The sequence below is a fragment of the Coffea arabica genome, chromosome 5e, assembly GCF_036785885.1.
Source record: "Coffea arabica cultivar ET-39 chromosome 5e, Coffea Arabica ET-39 HiFi, whole genome shotgun sequence".
NCBI lineage: Eukaryota > Viridiplantae > Streptophyta > Magnoliopsida > Gentianales > Rubiaceae > Coffea > Coffea arabica.
This window is the reverse complement of record NC_092318.1, coordinates 40261279-40288280: the sequence shown is the minus strand read 5'-3', so window position 1 is coordinate 40288280 and position 27002 is coordinate 40261279. Positions and strand designations below refer to the sequence as shown.

General features: G+C 36.5%; 2 protein-coding genes across 2 annotated transcripts; both read right to left on the bottom strand.

The window, feature by feature from the left end:
• Positions 1 to 422: 422 nt before the first annotated feature.
• Positions 423 to 10027, bottom strand: LOC140007012 (cysteine-rich receptor-like protein kinase 10). Its single transcript, XM_072049692.1, has 12 exons — positions 9992 to 10027; positions 9447 to 9537; positions 9113 to 9201; positions 8920 to 8993; positions 6943 to 7207; positions 6414 to 6831; positions 2923 to 3057; positions 2714 to 2838; positions 2415 to 2625; positions 1828 to 2065; positions 1541 to 1691; positions 423 to 819 (listed from the first exon to the last, which is right to left on the bottom strand). Exons 1-12 carry the CDS (start codon positions 10025 to 10027, stop codon positions 550 to 552), a joined length of 2103 nt encoding a protein of 700 aa, XP_071905793.1. The 3' UTR covers positions 423 to 549.
• Positions 10028 to 19320: 9293 nt separating this feature from the next.
• Positions 19321 to 20599, bottom strand: LOC113687332 (cysteine-rich receptor-like protein kinase 10). The gene is made up of 3 exons (XM_027204962.1): positions 20533 to 20599; positions 20324 to 20448; positions 19321 to 19653 (listed from the first exon to the last, which is right to left on the bottom strand). The coding sequence occupies exons 1-3, from the start codon at positions 20597 to 20599 to the stop codon at positions 19321 to 19323; spliced, it is 525 nt and encodes a 174-aa protein (XP_027060763.1).
• Between the last annotated feature and the right edge of the window lie 6403 nt (positions 20600 to 27002).

Here is a 27002-nt window from a genome sequence, read left to right as displayed (position 1 = left end):
TGTCTCAAAATATTGATAACTGGCATGATTGGGTTTGTGTCAGGGGAATACGCGGGCTAATCTAAAATAACCCTGGTAGTGCGTTATTTGGTTAGAATAGGGCTCCTCTAATACGTAAGGCAATTGAGGAATTAAATTCTACGGGCGTACCTAGGATTATTTCTCAATTAGAGCAGTGATTAACGGGCGTACCTTGATCACCGACACAGTAAGGAGGGGTTGACTGTCATCGCTTGTTTGGCAGTTATAACCTATTTATTAGTAAATAATTGGAATTGCCTTTGCTTATCGATGATCAATTAGGTGCACCTTTGCTGAAGTTATTTCTTGGCTAGATCCTTAATTATCACTCATTTGATTTTAGTAATTTGTTATTTAATTTTTAGTAGCTTTTTATTTTAGTTGAATTTCTTTGATTGTCACCTTCTGTATAAAAACACTCCCCTTGTCACTGTGAGCTTGAAAAGAAATAATTACTCCCAGTCCCTGTGGATTCGACCCTGCTCACCACTATCTACAGAAACTACTTTTAGTTTGAGCAGGTATTTATTATTGCACAGGCTTCGACAACCTGTCATCTACCCTGCTCTCCGATCCATTGCTCCGGAAAACCGCCGGACGATGTGGAGTTGGTAGGGAAACAGAACCAGGATTGAGCATGCTGACCACGGAAGCCATTTTGGGTCTTTTACTGGCATCTTCTTCAACACATAGTAAGCCAACTTGGATGCATTGAATGACTTCATTTCTGGCATAAGAATCTCCAACGCTTGAATCCAAAAGAGCTAAAGTTTGGCCGCGTCTCCAATGGTTCCAAGCCTTTTCGAAATAATCCCACGTATAAGGAGTTCAGACTTAAAAACTTCAATTAGCTTAAATAGATATACAGGTAACGTCAATATTCACAATAGGCAATTGTCAATACTCTCTATTTCAAGTTTAATCATATAAAAAGATTGATCAATCTTTCTTACATTGACAGTGTATACACTGTTGTCAGTGTTGGATGAACAACAATTATGCAAAATTTGAATTTTAAATTTAACTTTTGCATACATGTTATGAATCTAACGGTGATAGTATATACACTGTGTGATATATGAGATTTATTCATAAAAGATTTCGAATCGCAACCTTTTTTCCCATCATTGTAGTTAAGTATAACCTGAGAAAGAAGTACAATGGTCTTTACTAAAATTTACAAGTACTCTACTTTGAGTGTGTGACAACGTACAAAACGAGAGAAAGAATAGCAATTATGACAAGTCTTGCATCCGACATCTAAAAATTTCCATAAGAAGCACATAAACAGAAGTACGTATTTATTTAGGGCAGGTAGTTCATAAATTATCGTGCCATTTTGGTCTGGTTCACACAAAAAATGGTATTGCAAGTTTAGGTGAATTTAATAATGAAAAAAAAGAAAAGATAAAAGGTTGAAAATTAGGAGTGCCAATATCAAATCCTCCTCCCCAGTTCTGCAAAAGCCAAAAAAAAAAAAGGTAACAACTATAGCAAAGGTTTTGCAATTTGTACTTACATAGCTTAGAAGGTCTTCGGAATCTCTAGATTGATGGAAGTCACTGCTCTTCTTGCCCGTGACAATTTCCAAAATTACAACCCCAAAACTAAACACGTCTGACTTTAGTGAGAACTGACCCCACCTTGTGTATTCAGGAGCCATATAACCACTACAAGCCACAACGATTGTTATAATCAGCACAAAGATAATCCGAATGATGCAATCAAATGGAGGTGTACATAATTTTCCATGAAAGATTCAAAGTGATATTATGTGAGAAAAGATAGTATGGGAGCAAAACTTACACTGTCCCTGCAATTCTATTTGTGTTTCCTTCATATTGATCAACTCCACAAATCTTTGCCATGCCAAAATCTGCTATCTTTGGACTCATATTTCCATCCAATAATATATTACTTACTTTGAGATCGCGATGAACAATTCTTAGACGAGAATCCTCATGCAGATAAAGAAGTCCTTTTGCTATACCTCCAATGATATTGTAACGTCTTGACCAGTTCAATGATCCTTTATTTTCTGGATCTACACAAATTTAAACAATAACTCCAGAAAGCATAATCAAATAGGTAAATTACATTTTTAGCTTTTAAAATATAAATGCACTCCACAGACACTTCACCCTAATGAAATCATCCAAAATTAAAGTTTAAAAACTAAAGTTTGAGTGCGTCTGTGGTTTAAGGGTCTAAACTAGAATTCACACCAATTAAACATTTCTAGAGGCGATTTGTCCGTCATTTCCATAAAATGGCAAGTCACATGGAACAACAAAAAATTACTATAGAACAGGATCACATGGAACCACAACAAATAGAACAAGATCACATGGAACAACAAAAAATTACTATAAGTATGTCCAGATTGAACCCACCAAAGAGAAAGTAGTCAAGGCTTTTGTTGGCAACAAATTCATAGATGAGTATCTTTTCTTCTCCTTCCAGGCAAAATCCCAACAGCCGAACTAGATTTCTGTGTTGAAGCTTTGCAACTACTACAATTTCATTTTTAAATTCTTCTGCACCTTGCACTGAGCTCCTTGACAGCCTTTTAACAGCTACTTCTTGTCCATTACCAAGTACACCCTGATTAAACATGCATACTAGAATTTAATTGAAATATTCAATGTGTAGATATTCAAATTCACAAAAGCAAAATATTTCATGCAAAGACCTTGTATACACGACCAAATCCACCTTCGCCAATTTTGTTATCCACAGAGAAGTTATTTGTGGCAATTTGAATTTCAGTTAAGCTATACTGTAAGGATTCGACTGTTAAGATTTCAGCAACTCCATCTACACCAGGGATAAGCAACTTCACTCAATTTATTAGTTCAAAAACCTCTGAGGTTTCCTGTAATTGCAATCAATAAACTTTACCACTTGTTTCCGGTGCCATTGCAACACAACTCTTCCGCAATCTTCTTTTCCGGAAAACTAAAGCCATGACAAATAGCACAACAGCAACCCCAATTAATGGGACAGCAATTGAAAAAGCTGCTCTTCGCCCTTTGCCTGGATGAAAGTTAGTTTAATTTAGCTTCGAAAGTCAGCTGATCATAGGAGATCAAGTTTATTAAACTTCGAGGTAGAGTCACTCTGAGACAGCCTTACATAGACAAAAAGCTAGAGTTGAGATCCTCTCTATTACTTTCTCACCATTTATGTGCCTAAATTTTTCATAAAAGTCTATTTATGTCAACAATTTTACTTCCACAAGTAGAACAACATACTTAAAATTCATTCTCATTTATGAATTTTTTGTCATTCAATTTGTACAAAACACTTTGACGGTGTGAAATGGGTCAAAATTACGATAAAAAATGTAAAGTTTGATCCCATAGTAAAATCCAATAGCTTAACTGTTTTTGGACAAATCACCAAAAAATTCTTTACCCTATGCACTTGTAGCCTTGTGTTGAAGTGCAAATCCTTATTTCTTATTTGCTGGATGATTTCGCACCACGCATCTGTGGCCTGTGAAATTGGATAGCATAAGTTTCCTTCTCTTTCAGAAGACCATGGATCTGAGGTGGGAAATCACCCAACGATGTGTTTCCTCTGCGGTGTTTTTTGTTCTTTTGTCATGTATTTGTTTTTAGTTATTCCATTTTGATTTTTTATGACCCTACATGAAGAATACATGGCAATATGCATAGTTATTAAACTCGATCAGACAAAAAATCCAACAGAGGGACCAGGGCAACAGGTGACTAGTTTAACCAATCATTCATTAGCTGAAGTAGTGGGTACTAAATTAATATTTACAAATATAAAATAGTAATAAAGTGCTTTTAAATACTAATTATTATACTTTGAAAGATATATTATGAACATACAAATATTAATAGATGATTCAATTTCATTTTACTGTACTTGCATATAATTAAATAACACATTCAAATATAGAACAAAATTGTATTACTTATTTTCAAAGATATAGCATTATTTTTATTATTTTATCTTTCAAAAATAAAATAATTTTTAACAACTCAAATATTGTAAGTTTGAAAGTTAAAAGAATTAATTGTATAACAAAAAAGTAAACAAGTTTATGTAATAAAACATTTAATTAACAAGTAAAAACTAAGCAAGTAGTAAAATTTCATACACATTTAAATGAAAATCCAACATACAAATCTAGTCAAAAGTATATTACACTTTATTTCAAAAACAATGATCCACAATTGTGTTAGAAAAAAGAACCCAGTCAAGTGGAAAACCGGACAGGCTCCAATTGAACCACCATGTCAAACAGGTTTGATCGGACCAATTCATTCTCCAATCAAACTGGAAATCCTTTCGGCCGGATGGTCGAGTTATTGGTAGGATTACAAACGAATCGAATCACCTACGAGCAACCAAATCCAAAGCTCGACTCGAGTTCAACCTAATCAAGTCGAACTCGAATTCAAACTCGAGTTCAAAGATATTCAGTTTATTAGTTCATAAGCCGACTTAATTATATATATATATTATTTTTTATTTTAATAGTAAAATTACGTATATATTCCTAATATTTTATTATTTGTTAAGAAAATTATTATTTTATTCACTTTTTCAAAAATAAAATAATTTTTTTAAACTCGAGTTTGAACTCAAACTTGATTCAAATTTGAGTCAAGTTCGAGCTCAAGTTGTTACATTGAGAGCTTGTTGAGTTCAAGCTCGAGTTTGAGTTTGATAAAACTAAGTCAAGTTTGAATCGATTAAACCAAAGTCGACTCTACTCAACTCGTTTATAGCCTATTTCATTGGGCTGATTGTTTCAACTGCTAGGGTCATGCCAGGTTCAATAACTATAGGGGATGAAATAAAAAGTGAAACAAAAAATCCATTGTGAAACAAATGTAAAAAATTTTATTTGGCAAGAAAACAATGATAGGATTTAAAAGTGGAGGAGAAAGGAAATTTGAATTTAAGATCTCTAAATCCTAAGGTCTCAACCTTAGCCACTAAGCATATAGTGCGTTACCTCATGATCTCTTGTGCATGTGAAATTATCCTATTATCCTGGCCCCTTGCACTTTCTTTGAAAGTGGATCACTGATTTTTCCTTTTTTGGCTAAATTAACTTCAAAGAGGGTAAATATGGTATTGGTTGATTTCAATGCTAATATTTGTCTTGTATATTTTTTTCTCAGCTATTTTCTACTTTGGGCTCTTGAACTATAGACATACTACCACTTTAATCATTAAATTTCAAAGTTAAGCACTTTATTTCTTAAAATATGAAATGCATCTTACTTTAGTTCTTAATAATTGTATTCAAAATTTTGACAGCTAGTTTTGTCACAAAACAAAGAAAGATCAAATGGCTTCACGTTGCCAAAGCACAACTAAGGTAAAATTACGATTTTGAAACCACAAGGGGTTAAGAGGCAAAACATTAAACCACAAAGAAGTAACATTAATTTAATTATTTAATATCATATTTCAAACTAGCAAACAAATTATATTGCACTATAACGGAAAATCTTTTACATGCATACAATACATCATCGATCTTCTTCAATGTCTTTGTCTTAAAGTGGAAAAACTAAAATGGATTCTTCTTTGCATTATGCCATAGTAATTTCATTTTTTTACATCAATTTTGCTATCAATACCATTCATAATATAACTCATGTACTATTTTAGTTAAACTCAAAAGTTAAATTAAAAATACCAAACTTTTTCCATTTGATTAATCATTGCAAAATTTTCCATGAACTTAAACCCTTTTACACTATATAAATGTTTCTAGCAAATTGAATGCAAAAACTTTCTCAAATGCACTTTATATTCATGTATGCTGATCAACCAATCAAAATAAAATTATAACATAAGTATATGAGTTTTAAAAACCATATCATAGATAAATGGATAGATAACTAAATAAAAACGTAATGCAAAAGTGCCCAACCCATTTTCGGACGTCAGGCCATCACGGTTAAAGGGATTCCGCAATGACCATAACAATACTACTTCAACAGTTCAACATATATTCAATAGTTATTACAGTCCTAATGCTTGCAAAAAGACTAAATTTACTGTCCATAAATGACAAATGATGGATCCAAATCTGCATGTGATCTGCTAATGCTGAAATCTTACTGTTGCGTATTCAACTAAAATTTGACTTAGAAAATTCAATAAGTTACGTGGTGGTCTTCTATAGGTACATATTTTCGTTTGAAAGTGAATTCACACCCCTCATCCTATATTTACATATTCTACTAACTTCAATAATATTAATTCCAATAATAAAGGTATGAATTTAAAATGAAGGCATGTGAATTTAGTACTACAAACAAGAAATTGTAAGAATTAAGATTGTATTCAACACCAATTCCAAGAAGAGACGGCCATAGCAAGGCTGCAGAACTTACCTTCAGTGGATTTAGGAGGAGGACCGCCAGGAGAGTTTGGCGATGCAGAGGATACAGTATCATAGAAGCTGGAGACCTCATACCTCAGGTTACAGCTTGGATAAATTACTCTCCCTCCCTGCTTCTTGGAACAGCACGCGGGTACATCTATTATAGCCTCTGTGAGGCACCTTTTGCAGTCATAAGGGGATAGATCTGGTGTGCACTGCGTAAGGGTATACAATCTCTTTTGATCAGTGGAATAATTGCCTTCTTCGACAGCAAACTTTTTGCCCATGGTATGATTTGCAGCCTTATCCGCAGCGTTATGCAACAAATTGATCAATACCATTTTGAATTTGTCCCAGTCAGGTCCAGGGACATCGAATGGATTGCGCCTAGTCAAATTCTCTCCCAAATCAGCCCTGGAGAAGATCGTCTGGTCAGAAAAACGTAACAAGCACTCGTCATACTAAACAATAGCAGCTTTTTGATTCGGGCACTCATCAAGTAGTCGTGTGTGGGCATCTGCGACGCATTCTTTGCAAACATCAGTGTTGACATCACCTCGACAGAGAAAGAGGCCATAGACCTTGTTTGAAGGGTCATCGCCAGTACTGAAATTATAGAAGCCATTGTTGTCTGTCCGAGATGCATGCGAAGACAGATTGTAAAGCAAGAAATTCAGATTGGCTCTGTAAATGCTGCCGGAAGGACTGTTAGGATTGTATGTAATATTTCCACAGTAAGAGTCAAGATAGTTCCAGGGGTTTGTGTCGTTGGAAGTGGAACAACAGTATTCAATGGTATGGAAGCTAAGCAAACAAAGCATGTAATATTTGAAGTGGAACAACAAATTTCTGGAGATCATTTCAAAGGAAGGCATCAAAAGAGTAAAAGGCTAACAACCTACAAACTAGATTGGTAGATTAGGAGCCAAATTAAGTATTTTTTGAGGGACCATGAAAGTTGTATAAGCCAGGAAAACTTATGGCCTGGGAAAACTTGACCTTGGCAGACAGCTAACTCGCCTGGACGTGAACCATCAGCTGAATGGTCTCTAACCAAAATTCAATACGTCAGTAATAGATTTTTACCGTTTGACCAAAAAAAAATAATGGATTTTGACGGGAATGCAAATTTCAGGATGCTAACAACTATCAAACAACGTCATCGTGGAGGATAATTGTAATTTGACTAATGCTCTATTGAGTAAAGTGGACCCAAATTGAATCTCTATCTACTAGCTCAATACTTTTAAGAAAAAGTTCTCTATATATAGTTAAAAGGATAAATTACACACATAATCCCCTATAGATTCATTGATTTTCAATATTCATATAAAACCTCTATGGTTTCATATAAAATAGAAATTTTACAAAAAAAAATATCTTATGTTACACAATTAGTTGAACTACTATTATTGCCCTTACTTAAATATTAAATCGAATAACAATCAGACCACCTTGTATAAAGTTATAGAAGAATTATGTGGATAAATACAAAATCTATAGAGGGTTAAAGTGGATGTTTATAAATTGTAGGAGCATTAAGTGGATATCATTAATTCACCACATGCATTTTTGGAGCACATCTAGTTCAATCACAATAACCATTGATGTTTTCTGTCTATTTTTCATATTACATGAAACAATAGGGATTTATGCGGATATTTTGAAATGTAAAGGAGATCATATATTAATATAAAAATCCAAGGTGATTACATGTAATTTACCATAAAATCCCGTAAAGTCTGTCACATTTTAATTGGATTGGAACTTTCCAACAATTTTCGTTGTCAAAAACGCCAATAAACTGTCCAACTACTTGTTTTGCAGTACATGCGTGTTCACCATTTTGTCAAACTGATTTACATTTCTTAATCTTCTTTTGATTAATTCAAAGGAACCCTCAAGGAAAGCAACGTCTACCCATTTATTAATGACCAATTCCGCGTTGCTTTGTTTTAAAAAATTCATCAAGTTTAAGGGCCACTTTTTAAACATATTTACAAGGGTGCCTGCAGCATCAGTAAGAAGCGACCATTATGATGGTTGCTGATCTTTGTTTTTGCAAGAAACCGGTCACAATAGAGCTACTCCTCGTTTATGTTATCAGTTTTTGAGAACCAGGGTTTTTCGAGAATGAAAAGGAACTAATATTCTCTTGCTCCATATTCTAACTCAAGCGATGACCAACCTAAAAATCCCCACTACACTACTAAGTAGTAGGCCATAATATATGCTTGCTTGCTGTGGATGAGAGAGAGAGAGAGAGGATTGGAGGAGGAAAAGAAAGAGAAGGAAATCTTTGTTATTGTTTTGCATTAGAATCTTTAAGAATACCTTATGATGATGTTCTAAAGCATATAATCGTGAAAATTTAATGATGAAAACAAGAAGAATTCATGGCTGAAGATTCGGTTTCAATGATGAAGGTTTGACATTTTCATTGGAGAAAATCAAAAAGAGCTGTAACATTTAAAGGAAATTTGTGATCCTATTGCCAATTGCGTTTGTACACATACCTTCTCAATGATCCAATATACTCTTCTTTAGACTGACCCTCCATTTCGTTGACCTCATTTTCAGACGTCGAGAGCTACATACATTAAGCAAAACCGCTATGATTATCTAACCTAAAAAAAATTTTTAAAAAAAAATTCTTCAACAAAAAAGGGAAAAAAAATGCATAGATTTGCAAGATGAATTATAGATTACAGGAAAATTAAGAATTGTGTCTTGTCCCCAGTACTTCAATGCTGCCAAGTCATATGCACGTGCAGCCGCTTCTTCATCATCGTAAGCTCCTGCCAGCAAAAAAGAAAAAAAGAAAAAAAATTCCCCGATTCATGGAGCACCCACTTGTACAATATTACTTGTATCCACGTAGCTACACTAAAGTGACTCTTTTTTCTTTTCTTATTTCATATGTCAGCACAAGAAGAGTGGACCTTTTCAAACCGATATAGTAATATTTCTTTCGGGGTTCGGTTCACTGGTTGTAGTCCCAGTTGGGGGAGAGTCAGGTCACGGGATCGAATCCCCGGTTTACCGTGGCTGGTAATGCTTAGGGCGAGCCGCTCCCAGCCCGCAGTGGAATTAGTTGGGCCGTACGGTAACCAATCTATGGGTCCAGATACCCACTGTGAAGAAAAAAAAAATATATGTATATATATAGTAATATTTCTTTCAAATTTCGAATTGAGGTTTAGTGATAATTAAAGAATTTGATAGTACCTAGCACCTTTTATCCAATCTACTAAGTGCACGCAATAGAAGGACCTAACTTTTAAGAAAAAGTCAATTAAAATTTCAAGCATAATGAAAGTCAAAATATTGTATCGAGTGGAAAGTCAGGCTTAAAATTGAAACTCATATCCAGCTCGATGTTGATTTCGAACCCGAGTTGGAGCATGTTAAAAATAAGGCTCAGCCCGATTCGATTACACTTCGGCCCTCACCTACCCCGTCACTAATCTCAATATTTGAAATTCCATCGAGCTCTAAACAGCAACCTATCCTTTCTTGACATGCGTCACAATAAACTATCAATAGATACCATTAGGGAACGGCTTCAAACCCTTTGCTCTATTTAACCTGAGGAATTAAGCGGACTTTGTTTTGGATGTACATCATTGGTCCCTCTTAACTAATTGTAAATAGTTCGTTAAAAAACTCATGAATTAGCATATTGCATTTGAAATCAGGATGGGATGGAGCAGTGGCGGTGCCAGGAATTTGTTATAGGGGGAGAGAGGGGGGGGGGAACTAAGCTTGAGTATAACTTTATTTTAAAAAAAAAGGAATAAATCAAGATTAAATGAGCAAAAAAAATTCAAAACGTTGAAATAAATTTAGTGGTTATATTTTGATTGATTTTTAGCTCTACGAATTTCTTGCTTAGTTGAATTTCAGAAGGGTCGTAATATTTGGATAATGTGGACATTCTTAGATGTAGAAACTTCAAAGCTGGGGAAGGGATGAATTACACTAACAAAATCCATAAAGATTTTAAAAATAAATAAAAAAGCTTCAAAGATTCCAGGTTCAACACTTGTTTCAATAGTTCTTTTATTCAATTTTCTTGCTCAAAACGTATATGCTACCAAATACTCAAATCTCAATAAGTTACTAATTAACCTGAAAAATCACTAGTATAATTAAGTGCAAGCTTTATGTTTTAGAAGTTCTAAAGCTTCTGCTTTTTCATCTAAAGCAACCACAAATGTTTTATTCTGATTTTCAAAAGTTTATTCTATTGAAAAGTTTTTTTTTTTTAAATATTAGCAATAATTGTAACCTAGTCTAAAACCATTCTTTTAGTTCTCCTAATCATTGCAGTAGAACTAGTTAAATTCACTATATTCATTAACACAAAACAGAAACATTGAAGTTTATCTAATTGAAAAATAGAAGAAGTAATTGTCAATTTTATTTAATCTAAAATGACAATTTATTGGACTAATGAGCAAAGGGTAACTAAATTAATCTAAAAGTGAATTGTTGTCTTCCATCAAAACGAAACATAGAAAAACAAAAGATTTGCCTTGGGTAGATGAATTAATGAAACATTGCAAATAAAATTATCTTAGCACAAAATTTTGTATAGAAATTTACAAGACGAAAATCAAGAAGTTACACAGGATAGGATATGGAATTTGCCTGGTTGTCTTTTTAAGGGAAAAAGAATAATTAAAAAAGAAGACAATAGGTAATGGTGGGTTTTGGCTTGGGCTTTCTGTTATAGGATTGGATAACTAAACTGGTATTGGGCATTCTTATTTTTCATGGAAGTAGTTGACATGGTGGAATTTTCGGTGCCATTTGAATTTGGTTTTGGATGGGAATCAGAGTTGGACTTTCTTTGTTTTATTAGTACGAGACACATGCATAAATGTTAGGGGACAGACTTCTTGTTGTTTTAAACTTTAAGAATAATTTGTAAGTAAAATTAAAAGAAAAAGAATAATTTATAGGCACTTGCTTGGTGTCGAAAGGGCACTTGTTAACAAATCTATATTTCATCCGAAATATTATATATAAACACACATTAATAATCATTATCCGTCAGATAGACTGATTTTAAATAAAGACCCTAGAACACTTGCTCTATGACAAGACAAAAAAATAGGGGAAATTTTATTATTTTTTTCATTTATAATTACATTAAGACTTTTTTATTTGATGCTTAAAGCACCAAATAAGCATATAGAAAAAGGAAATTGGCCCACCATTAAACCTTTAAAATTACCACCCTGAAGTACAGCACTTTAGCAAACAAATTACCCTTTTGAAAAAAAAAAAAAGGAGACCCACTCCTTATGGTGCTTTCAGGGCACAAAATATAAACCCAAAAGATAAGACAACATTTAAATCAGTAACTAATCTAATCTAATTTTATTAGATGATGTCTAATCTGATATTTATAAAACATTTACGTATCTTAACTAAGGGTGCATATCAGGATCATCATGATTTGAGACTTTTTAGGCACCCAATTATGCATTGCGACCTAAACTTCCTTTTAAGTGTTCTACTGTTACACTAATACACCATCACCTATGATATCTGGACACCAAATTTGACTTAAAAAGTTTTAAAAAATGATGAAATACAGAGTCCTCCTTAAAGTGCCAATAGTTTTTCCTGTCAATCACAACATCACAGATCACAATTCCCTGGGCTTTCCTTACCCAGAAAAAGAAAGAATGAAATGAAGGAAAGAAAAATCCAAGATGAAGAACAAGAAATATTTTGTTGATCTGCCATTATCTCTCATACACTTGCTAAGATATTCACTTGTATAATTTTGGGTTGATAATTTTGTATTTTTTAATATCAACTTCCATACTCTAAATTTCATCTATGCATTTGGGGATTTCATAGAATTTTATATACCTTTAAATTCTCAAGATTTCTAGGTTATTTGTGATTATTTATGTTGCAGAATAGTTCACAGATGTAGTTATTCACTTGAAAAAGTTCATATGCTAAATGTGAAGATTGTATAAATGCATCAACTATCCTTTTTCTTTTTTGCGTAATCATTGATAGTTGGGATAGCCATATTTACACAATTATATGAATGGTTTTTACAATTATATGCATCATATTTACACAATTATATGAATGGTTTTTTCTTTGCTTAAGGAAAAGGGAAAAAGATTGGCTAAGTTACATTAAAAAGAAGAACAGAAAAAGGTAAGTGCAATAAAGAAAAGAATAAAGAAAACAGAAAATTAAATGACAAAATTGGGTAAATACTTTAAACCAAAAAAAAAAGAAGGAATAACAAATACGAAGATTGTATGAATGCAAGAACAATGTTTTTTTTTTTTTTGGTCAAAGGTAATTTTTTATTAGAAAAATTTTGGCAGAGTTTCCCCTTATAAATGGACGAAACTCCCTGCCAACAAACTCAAATACAAGAAAATTATCTGCATGGTAGTAAGTTAATACAATGTAACTTTACGACAGTTTGCAAACAATTTAATAATAACTGCACGATTAAAACAGAATGTGACGGCCAACCAAATAAGGCTCAACTGCAGAATTTCGAACTAGACTTTTCATCCACTCTAAACACATTTCCTAATTGAAGGCAGGCCTATTCTATCTAAGCGAAACACCCCACAAGCTTTGATAGGGAGGTCCACAAGCTGATGATATGTTGTATTGAAACCTTGATCACATCCCATGTTTGCTAAAGAATCGGCAACTTGATTACTTTCCCGAAAGCAATGAGAAATTGCAACAAAATTAGACGACAACTTTAGAAGGTATTTAACCACTGTATAAATACTCAATGGACAGCTAGATCCCTGTTTTAGGATGTGAACAAGAACCAACGAATCCATTTCAATGTGCAAGTTAACATAACCACGAGAGAGACACAACTTAACCCTAAAGAGAAGAGCGCACGCCTCAGCTTGAATGCTGGTTACATTCCCAAAAAAAGAGGAGAAAGCAAGCAGGAAATTTACTCCATCATCACGCAAAACCCCACCACCACCTGCCCTCCCTGGGTTACCCCTTGAACAGCCATCAGCATTAAGTTTAATTACACCCAAGAGTGGCCGACACCACCTTACAATCATAAATGAGACTTTCTTATGAATATAAGAGAGCGAAGAATAAAACTCCATCCATGTTGAGGAAGTGAATGGGTACCCAGGGAATTGCAACCTAAAGAGGTCCTTCACATTGTCAAAAACAAACTCAAAGATAGTGACGTGAGAAAGAAGTCTCCCTTCAAAACGTGCCGAGTTTCTAGACTTCCAAATATTCCAACAAATCAGAGAAGGTATAATAAAATGAACAAATGCAATGAAACCATTTCTTGGTGCGCTATACCACCAACCTGCAATATAAGCCCGAACCGAGCCACCTGCATTAAGCACACTTGAAGCAGAGCCAAAGAAATTCCAAACTGAAACTGCTACCTGTCCACTACAAAAGACATGGTCCAAAGTCTCACCATTAGCCTGGACATAATAGAAACACTTTGATGGGCCCGAAATACCAAGTTTGCATAACGTGGAGTCCATGGGTAATCGATTTCGCAACAAGCGAAGAAGAAAAACAGACACTTTGGAAGGAATTCGTGGGTGCCAGACTTTTGAGAACATAAATGACCTTTGCTTATGTGATTGCACCAGGTTAAAAGCTAAGTTCAGCGTGAAAACTCCAGATTGAGAAGGAGCCCATATCATTAAATCTTCCATACCAATCTCAATTTGAGGGAGAGAGAACATTCGGATGTCGTTGATAATAAATGGAGGTACCCACAAACCCAGCAACTGAAAATTTCACCTGCCATCAACTAAAATATCAGACATCTTGTGATCCGAAACACTCCCTAACCGCATAACCAAAGGCCCAGAACCTAACCAATTATCAAACCAGAAATTAGAGTCCCCAGAGTGGATAATGAAAGTTATATGTTGTTCAGCAATGTCCCGAACATATAACATCCTACGCCATGTATGAGAGGCCCCTTCCGAACGAACAACCATACCTGGGTGCGCATTCGAATAATATTTGGCCATCATAAAATTAGCCCAAAGAGACGCATTTTGTCGAAACCTCCACCATAGCTTAATAGAAAAGGCATTAAAAACATCATCCAGTGATCTAAAACCAAGCCCACCCTCCTCTTTTGGGGCACAAAGATCCTTCCAACGAATCCAATGGCATTTTAAACCACCCTTATCTGAACCCAAAAAGAAATTTGCAAACAAATGCTCGAGAGTAGAAAATACAGATTTTGGAGGTGACACAGTAGCTAGCAAATGCAATGGAAGCGAGGACAGTACATGTTTAATAAGTACAACCTTACCTCCTAGTGACAACAAACGATTTTTCCAAGAAGCAATCGTAGCAGCCACAGTCTTGATCAAATTGTGGAAATAAACCTTTTTACGTCTCCCCACCATTAAAGGACAACCAAGATAGTTAAAAGGAAATTCCTTGGGAAAAAAGTCCGTCATGCTCTGAATGAATACCTTCCTTGTTCGGGATAGTCGCGGGTGAACCATGAAACAACTCTTTGAGGCATTTATTCTCTTGCCCGAAACATGTTCATATTTTTTCAGCGTTTCCATTAACAACTTCAGGGATACTGCTGAGGCATTAGAAAAAATAAGAATATCATCTGCATACCCCAGGTGACTAACTAGAGGACACCCTCGAGGAACCTTGAAACCATTAAAGCGTGGATGCAGCAGAAGTTGATTCAAAAGCCGGGAAAGCACATCTGCACCTACAATAAATAAAGAAGGAGACAAAGGATCCCCTTGACGAAACCCCCGAGAAGATGGGAAAAAACAACATGGCACCCCATTAATCAAAACAGAAAATCATGGATTAGAAATAAGATGCCAAACCATATCAATACATCTTTCGCCAAACCTAAAAGCACGTAACACATTGATCAAAAAAAATCCAAGAAACCCTATCATAAGCTTTGGTCATATCCAATTTGAGAGCAACATTACCTCCCCTATTCTTCTTACCAATACCTATAATAATTTCTTGGGCAAGTAAGAAGTTATCAGATATTAGCATACCACAAACAAATCCACTTTGATTTGGAGAGATAATTTTAGGGAGCAACTGTGATAACCTAACAGCCAGGAGACGTGAAAACACCTTATTTATAAAATTGCATAAACTAATAGGACGAAAGTGAGAAAAATCTTTTGGGTTCTTCACCTTGGGAATTAACATCAATAACGCCGCTATCACTTTTTTTGGCAACTCAGCACCACAAAAAAAACTAATAACAGTGTTTTACAAATCTTGAGCAACTATATCCCAAGCAAAAGTGAAAAACTTTCCAGTATAACCATCAGGACCAGCCGCACTATCACCATCCATATTAGAAACCACCCGCCTCACATCTTCCATTGTAGGAATTTCTTCTAACTTAGCATTATCAGCTGGCTGAATTAATTTCGGGATAACAGAAGATAAATCCCAAGAAGATGTAGCCTCAGCTGAAAATAAAGAAGAGAAAAATTTGACGGCTTCCTGCCCTATGTCAGCTTCAGAAGAAAGCCAGTTTCCTCCCTCGTCTTGGACTCAGTGAATAACTGATTGTAATCTCTTCTGCTTTACCACTGAATGAAAAAATTTAGTATTTTTATCTCCTAAATCTAACCAACGGACCCTTGCTTTTTGCTTCCAGAAGCTTTCTTCCACTATCAAACTCTGACGAAACTTTGCCTGGGCTCTTCGTAAAGATTCCTGAGCACTAATCGAGATATCATCCTCCACTTATTTCTCAGCTAAAACCACCTCCTTCTCAGCCCTTTTTACATTATTAAAAATATTACCAAAACATTGTACATTCCAAACTTTAATATCTGCCTTTAATCTTTTAAGTTTGGAGCAAAACACTTGAATAGGAGCACCAACATACTCTTACTGTCAAGACTTTCTAACAACTTCCAAAAAGTCAGGATGAGTAGCCCAAGCATTAAGGAAACGAAAAGGGCGAGGTTTATCATCCAAACGGGTAGTAAACGAAAGCAAAAGAGGTGAATGATCAGAAGGATCCCTAGCAAGATGAGTAACAGAAACCCCAAAACCCGCATCATAATAGGAATTATTAATCAACAGGCGATCCAAACGTTTCCAAATTCACGCCCTTCCAAATCGATTATTACACCAGGTGAAGGAAGATCCAGAAAAGTCAGCATCAAATAATTCAGCAGAAGACATAAAATCCAAAAACTCAACTGCCTCAGACAAACGAAAGGGCTGCCCACCTTTTTTTCCCCCCACATCTACCACAACATTGAAATCCCCACAGACTAACCATGGCACTACAAGAGGCTTATCTTGCAACAACCCACTCCATAAGCCTTGTCTCTCCTCTACCGTGCACAACGCATGAACAAAAGAAGCAGTAAAAGGGGCTGCGTAGAAATTATGATAAACTGTAAAAGAAATATGTTGTTCTCCCTCGCCCACCAACAAAAGATGAAAAGGATCATTATAAAAAAATCCAAAGAGATCCAGACTTGTTACACAGGACATGTTCAAAATGAAGCTTTAGTCGAAAGCTTTCAGCAAGGATAACATTAGCATTAGCTTCACAAATAACTAAAAATTGAATTTGTTGCTGAGAAATAATTTTTTCCTAACGTCTAAAGTGAGAAGGTTTAGACAAACCTCTTATATTCCAGAAAAGAGACTTAATCATTGGATGGCAGTTGGAAAGAAATCTGTGAATTTTTTAATGAAGAACGCAGCTGCCTATCCGAAGGAGTGATAGTATGAAGTCCCTTATGTTTCCTACCATCTTGGAATGAATCATCTTGAACACACCGGCCAGCTTCTGGAATCGAAGGCAAAACCACTGCCAATTCGCCTCTTGGAGAAAGATTACCAGAAGAAAAGGTAACATAGAGTCGACATTTACTTCGTCATCCAAAACCTCCTGCTGCTTGTGAAGGGAACAAGAGCCATGGTCAGGTTGGTGAGCAGAAGCACTAGCAAAAGACTGATCAGACTCAACTTGGACATCTATAACAGCTGCTTGACATGCAGACGCAGACTTAGTAGTTTCAAGAGGCTACTGTTCTTGAGATTCCACCATCAACATATTATCTTGAAGATTATTTTCCGCCGGAGCCCAAGGTAATGGAATAGTAGAAAGTGCCGCAGACGTAGCAATTTGAAATTTCTGCTGTGCTTGCAACTCTGAAGATATCACCTTGTTGGGGGTAGCATCATCAACGTGCAACGTCGCAGCCGTAGCTTTCGTATCACAGTGCTGATCTTGGGCCAAAGAAACAGCTTGCACCATTGTGTCTGGTTTATTTGTCGAAACTGGAACCCAATTTTTTTTTGTAATGTGGCCACCATCCAAACCTATAGAACCTTTTCCTATACGTTGATTAAAATCCTCCTCCAAAGGCATATGGTCCTTACCCAACTGTTGAGACGAAATTCCAGCAAGCACATCCTTATTACAAGCAGTACTAGAATGTCCTAAATGGCTAGAGCAATATTGGGGCAAATTTTCAGCTTGCAACTGCTGCCAAAACCCCTCATTAGAATTCTCAGTCCCAATCCAAACCCTAGAAGGAAGTGGGTGAAGTAAATCTACTTCCACGCAGATACGTGCCACACTTGGCTTGGACAGATTAGCAGTTGCAGCATCTATAAACATTGGCTTCCCCAACGGATTCACAATGGAGAAAAGGGAATATTTGTCAAATAGATGAATGGGTAAACTCGGGAGAGAGAATCACACCGGCACCAATGAAGATTCTTTAGTCACATGAAATGAGGGAGTCCACTTAAAGACTCACATTGGAAAATTACCAACGTACCAGATTCCTCTGGTCCATAGGCGATGAAAATCTGTTTCTGAAGCACAGCGAATGAGAACATGTCGAGCATCCATATGTCCAACCGAGCATGCATCCTTTAAATCAAAAGAGTGAATGAACTTTCTGATCTCCTCCAATTAGAACGACCACGTACGCGAGAATTTTCCAACCAAGGCCAGCCGAAAAGGTGAAGCTAACTTATTAATATCATCAAGTGAAAAGAATATCGCAGCTTGCCCTTTATGAGTTGAGAGGGATTTAATGGAGATGGGAGAGGATGGAACAGGGTCAAACAATTGGGCAAATGATTTCTTTTCCCCCATAATGGCTTGGGCATTTATTCAAATAGCTAATAGGCATAGCAGAACTAAATGTATTTCTATTCAACTTGTACCTAAAGTGCCCAATATTTCACCAATCGAAACCGAAGACTACTACAAGCTAATTATTCTATAGAAGCTCTAAATAGAACCTGGATTTGAAGATCTGGTGTTTAGCAAGTACAATGTCATTACAATAGAATATTTAAGAAAGCTTAGGTGATAATAAACCATTGAATGCTGAAAAAGTTCCAAATCAGAATGAATCTGATATAATTTAAACTCCTTTTAACTAATAACACACTCCAAGAATTGTGAACCAAGACAGCCTTTATATTGGTTTTGTTACCAAACGTATACATTGTAAACCCGGGCTATCCTTCATAATTCGTTGGTACAATGATATAATTGATAGACTCAGTTTGGAAGCCAACTTTACTATGTACAAATGATAAAAGTTCAAGACACATTGTTTGTTCGATCAGCTGGGGATTAATGTTCATAAATAAAATTGCTCTTCTATTTTTAAAAAATATCTAAAGAGCGACAACAACTTGCATTTTCTTTCAAGCACATCCTTATACCCCTAAGGTGGAAGAAGTCAATTAGTGTGAAGAAGCAAACATTGAAACGATCCCCTAATTTCCAACAATAGTGGGCAAATTTAGATACCTTCCTGGTAAATGAATCATGCCTCAAAATCTAGAACATAATGCTGATGATGAACTTGATATTTTCTTCCAGAATTGGCCTATTTCTTCCTTCATCTGGGATATGGTTCAGTAATTGATGCATCATTGACAGAGCTTGGAGCTGAAATTCTTTTAGTGTTGGATTGATCAACTTTCAGCTCGTCTACCCTGCTCTCCGATCCATTGCTTCGGAAAACTGCCGGACGATGTGGAGTTGGTAGGGAAACAGAACCAGGATTGAGCATGCAGACCACGGAAGCCATTTTGTGTCTTTTACTGGCATCTTCTTCAACACATAGTAAGCCAACTTGGATGCATTGAATGACTTCATTTCTGGCATAAGAATCTCCAATGCTTGAATCCAAAAGAGCTAAAGTTTGGCCGCGTCTCCAATGGTTCCAAGCCTTTTCGAAATAATCCCACTCATAAGGTGTACATTCTTAAAAACTTCAATTAGCTTAAATAGATATACAGGTAAATGTCAATATTCACAATAGGCAATTGTCAATACTCTCTATTTCAAGTTTAATCATATAAAAAGATTGATTAATCTTTCTTGCATTGATGTCAGCGTTGGATGAATAACAATTATGCAAAATTTGAATTTTAAATTTAAATTTTGCATACATGTTATGAATCTAATGGTAATAGTATATACACTGTCTGATATATGAGATTTATTCATAAAAGATTTCGAATCGCAACCTTTTTTCCCATCATTGTAGTTAAGTATAACCTGAGAAAGAAGTACAATGGTCTTTACTGAAATTTACAAGTACTCTACTTTGAGCGTGTGACAACGTACAAAACGAGAGAAAGAATAGCAATTATGACAAGTCTTGCATCCGACATCTAAAAATTTCCATAAGAAGCACATAAACAGAAATACGTATTTATTTAGGGCAGGTAGTTCATAAATTATCGTGCCATTTTGGTCTGGTTCACACAAAAAATGGTATTGCAAGTTTAGGTGAATTTAATAATGAAAAAAAAAAGAAAATGTGTAGAATTTAATTGAAATATTAAATGTGTAGATATTCAAATTCACAAAAGCAAAATATTTCATGCAAAGACCTTGTATACACGACCAAATCCACCTTCGCCAATTTTGTTATCCACTGAGAAGTTATTTGTGGCAATTTGAATTTCAGTTAAGCTATACTGTAAGGATTCGGCTGTTAAGATATCAGCAACACCATCTACACCAGAAATAAGCAAATACACTCAATTTATTTGTTCAAACAAATCTGAGGTTTCCTGTAATTGCAATCAATAAACTTTACCACTTGTTTCCGGTGCCATAGCAACATAACTCTTCCGCAATCTCCATTTCAGGAAAACTAAAGCCATGATAAATAGCACAACAGCAACCCCAGTTAATGGGACAGCAATTCGAAAAGCTGCTCGTAGGGGGCTTCGCCCTTTGCCTGGATGAAAGTTAGTTTAATTTAGCTTCGAAAGTCAGCTGATCATAGGAGATCAAGTTTATTAAACTTCGAGGTAGAGTCACTCTGAGACAGCCTTACATAGACAAAAAGCTAGAGTTGAGATCCTCTCTATTACTTTCTCACCATTTATGTGCCTAAATTTATGTCAGTAATTTTACTTCCACAAGTTGATCAACATACTTAAAATTCATTCTCATTTATGAATTTTTTGTCATTCAATTTGTACAAAACACTTTGACGGTGCAATATGGGCCAAAATTATAATAAAAAATGTAAAGTTTGATCCAATATTAAAATTTAATCAATTTAATTTGAATTTTTTAATATACTTTAAACAACACGAGAAATATAATTTGGATGACCTTTTATTTCAAAAATAGTAGTATAACCATGTTTACTTAGGTGTAATGGAGAAAAAATTTTCTTCAATTAATGGAGAAGAGCCTAACCCAAAAAGCTATGCAAAAACACATTATTTGAAAGAATATTTTTTTTTTCAATTCTTTTTGAAAGTTTTTCACCACCTTTTGGCCTCACATGCTTCATGTTGACGGTAAATGAAGAGAGATTTTCATTATCAATTTTCAATATTATGGATTAATATTAAGATACTCCCCTGAGGATTGAACATATACAAGGTTAATTGTGTTTGGACCAAATTACGACTACCCATTGTAAGCGAGGCTGTCCAGACCCAGTGATTATAAGGAAATGACAACAATGCCAAATATTACCAAATTGCTGTAGAAGAACAAAGGTTGAAGAAAATTATTTACCAAATTAAGAAGAGAGACAAATCACCAAAAATTCTTTAGCCTATGCACTTGTAGCCTTGTGTAGAAATGTAAATCCTTATTTCTTATTCGCTGGATGATTTCGCACCACGCATCTGTGGTCCTGTGAAATTGGATAGCATAAAGTTTCCTTCGCTTTCAGAAGACCACAAATCTGAGGTGGGAAATCATCCAACGATGTGTTTCCTCTGCTGTGTTTTTTGTTCTTTTGTCATGTATTTGGTTTTAGTTATTCCATTTTCATTTTTTATGACCCTACATGAAGAATACATGGCAATATGCATAGTTATTAAACTCGATTGGACAAGAAATCCAACAAAGGGACCAGGGCAACATGTGACTAGTTTAACCAATTAGTCATTGGTTGAACTAGTGGGTACTAAATTAATATTTACAAATATAAAATAGCAATAAAGTGCTTTTAGATACTAATTATTATACTTTGAAAGATATACAGTGAATATACAAATATTAATAGAAGATTTAATTTCATTTTATTGTACTTGTACATAAATAAATAACACATTCAAATATAGAACAGAATTGTATCACTTATTTTCAAAGGTATAGCATCGTTTTTATTATTTTATCTTTCAAAAATAAAATAATTTTTAACAACTCAAATATTGTAAGTTTGAAAGTTAAAAGAATTAATTGTCTAACAAAAAAGTAAACAAGTTTATTTAATAAAACATTTAATTATCAAGTAAAAACTAAGGAAGTAGTAAATTTTTTTACACATTTAAGTGGAAATCCAACATACAAATCTAGTCAAAATTATATTACACTTTATTTCAAAAACAATGATCCACAATTGTATTAGAAAAAAGAACACAGTCAACTGGAAAATCGAACGGGCTCTGATTGAACCACCATGTCAAACAAGTTTGATCGGACCAACCCATTCTTCAATCAAACTGGAAATCCTTTCGGCCGGATGGTCGAGTCATTGATAGGGTTGCAAACGAATCGAACCGCTCACGAGCAACTCAATACAAAACTCGACTCGAGCTCGATGTGCTGCTCATGATAACTCGAGCTCGATCAACATCGAACTCGAGGCAAGCTCAACCTGATCAAATCGAACTCAAATTCGAACTCGAGTTCAAAGCTATTCAACTCGATAGTTCATGAGCCAACTCAATTTTATATATATATATATATATTATTTTTTATTTTAATAGTAAAATTACATATATATCCCTAATATTTTATTTTTTGTTAAAAAAATTATTATTTTATTCCCTTTTTGAAAAATAAAATAACTATTTTTTTATTTTTTTAAGCTCCAGTTCAAGTTCAAACTCAATTCGAATTTGAGTTAAGCTCGAGCTCGAGTTGTTACATTGAGAGCTCGTCGAGTTCAAGCTTGAGCTTGAGTTTGATAAAACTAAGTCGAGTTTGGATCGATTAAACCAAAGTCGACTCGACTCAACTCGTTTGTAGCCTATTTCATTGGGCTGATTGTTTCAATTGCTAGGGTCACGTCAGGTTCAATAACAATAGGGGATGAAATAAAAAGTAAAACAGAAAATCCATTGTGAAACAAATGTAAAAAAATTTTATTTGGCAAGAAAACAATGATAGGGTTTAAGAGTGGAGGAGAAAGGGAATTTGAATCTAAAATCTCTAAATTCTAAGGTCTCAACCTTAGCCACTAAGCATATAGTGCGTTACGTCATAATCTCCTTATGCATGTGAAATTATCCTATTATCTTGGCCCCTTGAACTTTCTTGTGAAGTGGATCACTGATTTTTCTTTTTTAGGCTAAATTAACTTCAAGGAGGGTAAATATGGTATTTGGTTGATTTCAATGCGAATAGTTGTCTTGTATATTTTTTTTCTCAGCTATTTTCTACTTTGGGCTCTCAACTATAGACATACTGCCACTTTAATCATTAAATTTCAAAGTTGAGCACTTTATTTCTTAAAATATGAAATTCATCCTACTTTAGTTCTTAATAATTGTATTCAAAATTTTGACAGCTAGTTTTGTTACAAAACAAAAAAAGATCAAATGGATTCACGTTACCAAAGCACAACTAAGGTAAAATTGCGATTTTGAAACCACAGGAGGTGAAGAGCAAAACATTAAACCGCGAAGAAGTACCATTAATTTACTTATTTAATATCAGATTTTAAACTAGCAGACAAATTATATTGCACTATAACGGAAAATCTTTTACATGCGTACAATACATCCTCGATCTTCTTCAATGTCTTTGTCTAAAATTGGAAAAACTAAAATGGATTCTTCTTTGCATTATGCCATAGAAATTTCATATTTTTTTTACGTAATTTTGCAATCAATACCGCCCATAATATAACTCATGTACTATTTTACTTACACACAAAAGTTAAATTAAAAATACCAAACTTTTTCCATTTGATTAATCATTGCAAAATTTTCCATGAACTTGAGCCCTTTTACACTATGTAAATGTTTCTAGCAAATTGAATGCAAAAACTTTCTCAAATGCACTTTATATTCATGTATGCTGATCAACCAATCAAAATAAAATTATAACATAAGCATATGAGTTTTAAAAACCATATAATAGATAAATGGATAGATAACTAAATGACGATGTAGCTCTGAAATTAGATATGTCAAAGGCTTATGACCGTGTTTCCTGGATTTTTTTGACAATGGTTTTGAGGAGATTTGGTTTTAGGGAGCAATGGATTGATAGGATTTGGAGATTGGTCTCGAATGTATGGTTTTAATCAACGGGGCCAGTGTGGGTTTCTTTAAGTCTACGCGAGGGCTTTGTCAAGGGGACCCGTTATCCCCAAGTTTTTTTTTTTTTTTTTTTAAACCCATGTATATATCTATTTTTTTTTTTTTTAAAAAAAAACTCAACTTTTATTGCCACCGAGGGAACAAAGTTACACAGAGCCAAAAAGTCTAGACAAAACTACTAATGCCGGACCCTGCCTAGCCGAATCGAGGGAACTGAGAGCCTGTCCAACTGGAGAGCGGACCGAGCCTTCCGAGGAAGCTCAGCCCTGACTGTAAAAACGCCATCCTGTTGTGGCCGCGAGCACGCAAGGGCATCCGCTACCGTATTTGCTTCTCGATAGATGTGTGCCACTGAGACCCCCATTTGCCCTGAAAGCCATTGAATATGACGTAGAGTATTGACCAAAGGCCATCGGGCAGGACCGCAAGAGGAGACCATGCGCACCAAAACACTCGAATCCACCTCAGCCACAAAGTGCATGATGTGCCGAGCATAACATAACCGCAAACCTTCCAATAACGCCAACGCCTCTGCCGTGAGCACATCGCACTCCCCGAACTCCTTGTAAAATGCAAAAACCAGGTCGCCATCTGAAGTACGCACCAGTCCTCCCCCGGTGGCCAGCCCCTCGGTGACGCTAGCATCGGTATTCAGTTTTACTGAGGACGTGGGTGGCAATGCCCAAGTAACTGCGCGGGGTATAACCTGCCGTCGATTGTCCATGCCAAATGTCGCCCACTCGCAATCCGCATCCCCCTGGAAGTCCTTCCGGCGTAACCGACCTCCCCTTCCCAGCTGCTGGATAAATGCGCTAACCTGCAAAATGATAATCCCTGGGGACATGGCCGTCCCCTCAAAACGAGCTGCATTACGGGATTTCCAGAGAAACCATAGGATCACCATAGGGAGAAGGACACGAATATGATTCCTGCTCACACAGGAGTGGGAGAAGAACCTGCTGGAGAGTCTAGCCTGCACCCCCCGCCCCTGTGTCTTAATCCCAAAGCGATCTGCAAAACTCCTCCACACTGTCGTAGCCACTGGCCCAGATACCAAGAGATGGCCAGTGGTCTCCGTCGCACTCCCACAACATGAGCACCTTGACGCCAAAGGACGTCCCCGTTGCTGTAACACCCCATCCAATGGCAGCCAGCTCCTCAGTGCCCTCCACCCAAAGAAAGAGATCTTTTTTGGGATAATCGGGCTTCATAAAAGGGAGTCCACCATGGAGATGTTTCTTTTCCCCCGAAGCTGCTCCCACGCTGAGGTGATGGAGAATTCCCCCGACTGGGATGCCACCCAGATCATCCTGTCCCGCATACCCGGGAACACACGTAGGGCCAGGACCTTTTCCACCAAGGCTCCCGGCAACAACTGCCGCAGGCGCTGAGCATCCCATCCCGTGTCCATGAAGAGTTCCCCTACCAGAAGATATGAGTGACTATGGCCCGAGACCAGCTGGGCGAGGGGGACATCCGAGCACCATCTATCCTGCCAGAAATCTACCAAACCCTCACCAAGGCTCCACCGGATGTTTTCTTCAGCAACCCCCCGCACCTCCAGCAGACGTCGCCACACAGCCGAAGGTCGATGAATCGAAACCAAGCCCGGATGCTCGCCTTTCACATACTTGCAATGCATAAAATTTGCCCACGGTGACTCATTTGCTCTTAATTTCCACCACAGCTTGCATGCAAACGCCTGCCCTAGCGTTTCAAATGAACGAAATCCTAACCCCCCTTCCTCGACCGGGTAGCACACCTTCTCCCATGCCGTCCAGTGAATTCGGCGAGAATCTGGGTTGTTCCATAAGAAGGCATTGCAGAGCCGACCCATCGCTACTAGCACTGCCCCTGGGGGTTGCAGAGCCTGAAGCCAATACAATGGTATAGAACCCAATACGTGACGGATGAGGACGATCTTGCCCCCCATTGACAGAATCTTTGAACTCCAGTGACATAATCGCCGCCGCATCCTAGACAGTAGACCATCAAAGATCGCACTCGTAACGTTATTATTGGCGCGGAGGTGCTGTCCCGTTCTTTGAACCAGTTAGTGGAGCATCGGGAGTTCAAGTGCTTTTCAGTTCCGCGGGGCTGTCCTAAGATCACTCATCTCAGTTATGCAGATGACGTCCTGGTTTTTTCAGGTTCTTCATCCTCTTCGCTGAGATGTGTTATGCAGATTATTGAGAACTATGGAGCAGTTTCGGGGCAGGAGATTAATGTTCAGAAGTGCGGGTTCATGGTGCATGCTAAATTGCCTAGTCACTGTGTGGCAAGGGTTCGACGGGTAACTGGGTTTGGTCTTAAGTCGTTTCCCGTGCGTTACTTGGGTTGTCCGCTTTTTGTGGGGCGCCGAAAGTGCCTATATTTCATGGAGCTGGTACAGTCAGTTATTTCTAAAGTTTCATCATGGAGGTCCAGCTTTCTATCCCATGGGGGTCGGATTGTACTCATCAAACACGTGCTTTCAGCAATCCCAACTCATTTATTGGCAGATTCATGTCCTCCGAAGGGAGTTCTAGCCTTAGTTGAACGGGCTATGGCAAATTTTCTCTGGGGGGAACGGGAAGGTGGCCTCCGACATCATTGGATTAAGTGGGCAGACCTGTGTGCCGACTCGTCACAGGGCGGGGTTGGTGTTCGATCGCTACTGGATGTTCATACAGCATTCTCGCTCAAATTGTGGTAGCGTTTCCGTACGGGAGAGTGTTTATGGGCGACATTTATGAGAGCCAAGTATTGTCGGCAGAGTCATCCATGC